At 40.1% G+C, this 2,628-nt stretch overlaps 1 protein-coding gene across 1 annotated transcript in view; it reads left to right on the top strand.

The window, feature by feature from the left end:
* Positions 1-86: 86 nt before the first annotated feature.
* Positions 87-2,628, top strand: part of ZBTB41 (zinc finger and BTB domain containing 41) — a 16,912-nt gene continuing 14,370 nt past the window's right edge. Inside the window, exon 1 of the mRNA XM_008630208.2 lies at positions 87-1,595. Within this exon, the coding sequence (XP_008628430.1) occupies positions 473-1,595 (1,123 nt within the window). The 5' untranslated portion in view covers positions 87-472. The remainder of the gene's footprint in view (positions 1,596-2,628) is intronic.

Below are 2,628 nucleotides of genomic sequence, written 5' to 3'. Positions count from 1 at the left end.
GGCCCGAGCAGCAGCTGGGGTGGCTTTGCCCTGGTGGGGTGAAACGGAAAGAGAACGAGCTTCGGTGTTACAATAATAACAACAGTGCACGTCTGCCTGGAGTGGTGCACAGGCTAAATGCGGCCGGCAGCCGAGCGAAGCCAGCCCAGCCGCCGCCTTAGAGCTAATAATAGGCAGTGTCTGCTCGCTGGCTCGCGGCAGGTTATGCCGTGGTCTGAAACGCGAATCGATTGTAATGATTTAATAAAAGCCGCAGTTCCGCAGATACATAAAACTAACAGTGACATATAGAAAGCATTATTAAAAAGTGAAGTAATGTTTAAGTGCTAAGAGTAATTTTTATCATAATTCTTTTGCAGAGTATGAAATTACTGTTGCATATTTTCTTAAGGTCCGGAGCAGAACCAAGTCTTCACAGGAATTCTTTGCTAATCACCTATGAAGCTCCTGATCCTGAAGTTGCACTTTTGCAATGAAGAAAAGGAGACGGCTCGCTGCAAGTCTAAATGAAAAGGTTCATCTTGGCCATGAGAAAGATACTTCAGAACAGATTCTTGTAGTGGACTGTGCACAACAAATTGTCTCCAAGTCTGCAGAAATAGCTCCTGCAGATCAGCTCGGATCTTCCCAAGAACTTTCACCATCACCAGAACAAAGAAAGCTCCTAAGCTCATTGCAATATAACAAAAATCTACTTAAATATTTAAATGACGATAGACAGAAACACCCGTCATTTTGTGATTTACTCATAATTGTAGAAGGAAAAGAATTTAGTGCTCACAAAGTTGTTGTGGCTGTTGGGAGTAGTTATTTTCATGCGTGTTTGAGTAAAAATCCAAGCACCGATGTCGTCACATTAGATCATGTAACTCATTCTGTCTTTCAACATTTGCTTGAGTTTCTTTACACTTCTGAGTTTTTTGTGTATAAAAATGAAATTCCATTAGTGCTGGAAGCGGCAAAATTTTTAGATATCATAGATGCAGTGAAGTTACTAAATAACGAAAGCGTTTCCAATGTACAGACTGATGTGGTAACTGATGCCCCTACACCAGTAGAAACACTCAGTGAACTGACAGGTAAACTATTAAATAGTCATCAGTGCACTTTTTGTGGTCGAAGTTTCTGTTACAAGAAGTCCTTAGAAAATCATTTGGCTAAAGCCCACCGCCCCCTTTCCCTGGAAAGGAAGCATGGGTTAAAAATGGTTGAGAAAGCCAGCTTTTCCACCAGACGCTCCACGAGAAGCCGTAAATGTCCAGCTAAATTCGATACCAGTGACAATGAAAGTGGTGATGCCTCTGACAGCAATTTGGAAAAAGTCAGTTCTGACAAGGAGACATCTGAGAGAAGTGAATTTGAAGACAGTGAAAGTGAGTGCAATGCAGATGAAGACGGGCAGGAAGAGGAAGTGTCCGGTGAAGATTCGGAATCTGAAGAACAGAGTGAAAAGGAACAGAATGATGCTGAAGAGGGTTCTGAGGCAGTTGACTCAATGGGGAATATTCCTGAAGGTTTAGCTCCAGTCATCATTCAAAGCAGTAGCAAAAAACTACTGCAGTGTCCCAAGTGTGACAAAAAGTTTGATCGAATAGGTAAGAGTGAGTTAGGTTGATCTTGTTCATGGTGGTGTTGTTTATGTAGGAAATAAACCAAGCTTTTTCTCTGTCCTGGAGGGTGAACGTAAGAATTTCTGGATCATCTCACTGATGCAGTGTGCTGCTAATTTCTTGAAGTGTATTAAGTTATGTCTGTGGTGCTAAATAGTTTCAATAAATTATCTGAGCAAATTATTTTAAAAATCTGCAAATACTACATTTATTTCTCTTTCACTGCTCTGGATTCTAGTTATTAGCGTGGTGTGTAAAAGCTCAGCTACTGTGCAGAAATAAGTGGCTTGTGAATTTTCGGGTTGGAATGGTACATTTTGGTTCTGCACACATTGGAAGCACTGTTCTCTTTGCACTTCCGTAACTTAGAATTCTAGTTCTCAAAAAATGCATGACAAGCATGCATTAAAACAAGTGATACATAAAGTATTTCTTTATAAGCTTGTATTACAATGGACAATTGACTTATATGTAAATTTATGAGCTACAGAAGCTCATAAATTTAACAGTACTATACAGCAGGATGCATGTATGTTCTACAGAGAAAAAAGTAAAATCTAGTACAAAGCAGAGAGGCTGCTATTGACTTGAGGTAGGTTTATCCACAGGGTAGGACAGAATTCTGTCCTTAGAAAAAAATTGGCAAACAGAAGAGGAAATACAAGTGATGTGAAAGAAATGAGTGAGTAGCATTTTTGTTTATAGTAGTGTGTTGGGTCCCAAATACAGATAATGTGCAAGGGTCTATATGTTTCGTTCAGTGTTTTGCTATTTGAAAGTACCTTAAGATTACCAGTTTGTTGTGAGGCTGTTCCCCATTCTGCAAAGGTACTTCATGATCAGTGTAGTGAAAGAATAGTACTGTAACTTGCAGTATTTAAGAACAGACTATGCTGTAGGGTTGAACAAGAGTGACTTGTAACCCTTGCACAGATTTACAGGAAGATGGAAGTGTTTGGAGGGACCTTGGATCAAACACACAGGTGAGCACTGGGCAGTTTTCAGTGCTGTAAGCCAG

This window comes from Corvus brachyrhynchos, unplaced genomic scaffold, assembly GCF_000691975.1.
Source record: "Corvus brachyrhynchos isolate BGI_N302 unplaced genomic scaffold, ASM69197v1 scaffold101, whole genome shotgun sequence".
Taxonomy (NCBI): Eukaryota; Metazoa; Chordata; class Aves; order Passeriformes; family Corvidae; genus Corvus; species Corvus brachyrhynchos.
This window is presented reverse-complemented; position numbering and strand designations above follow the sequence as displayed.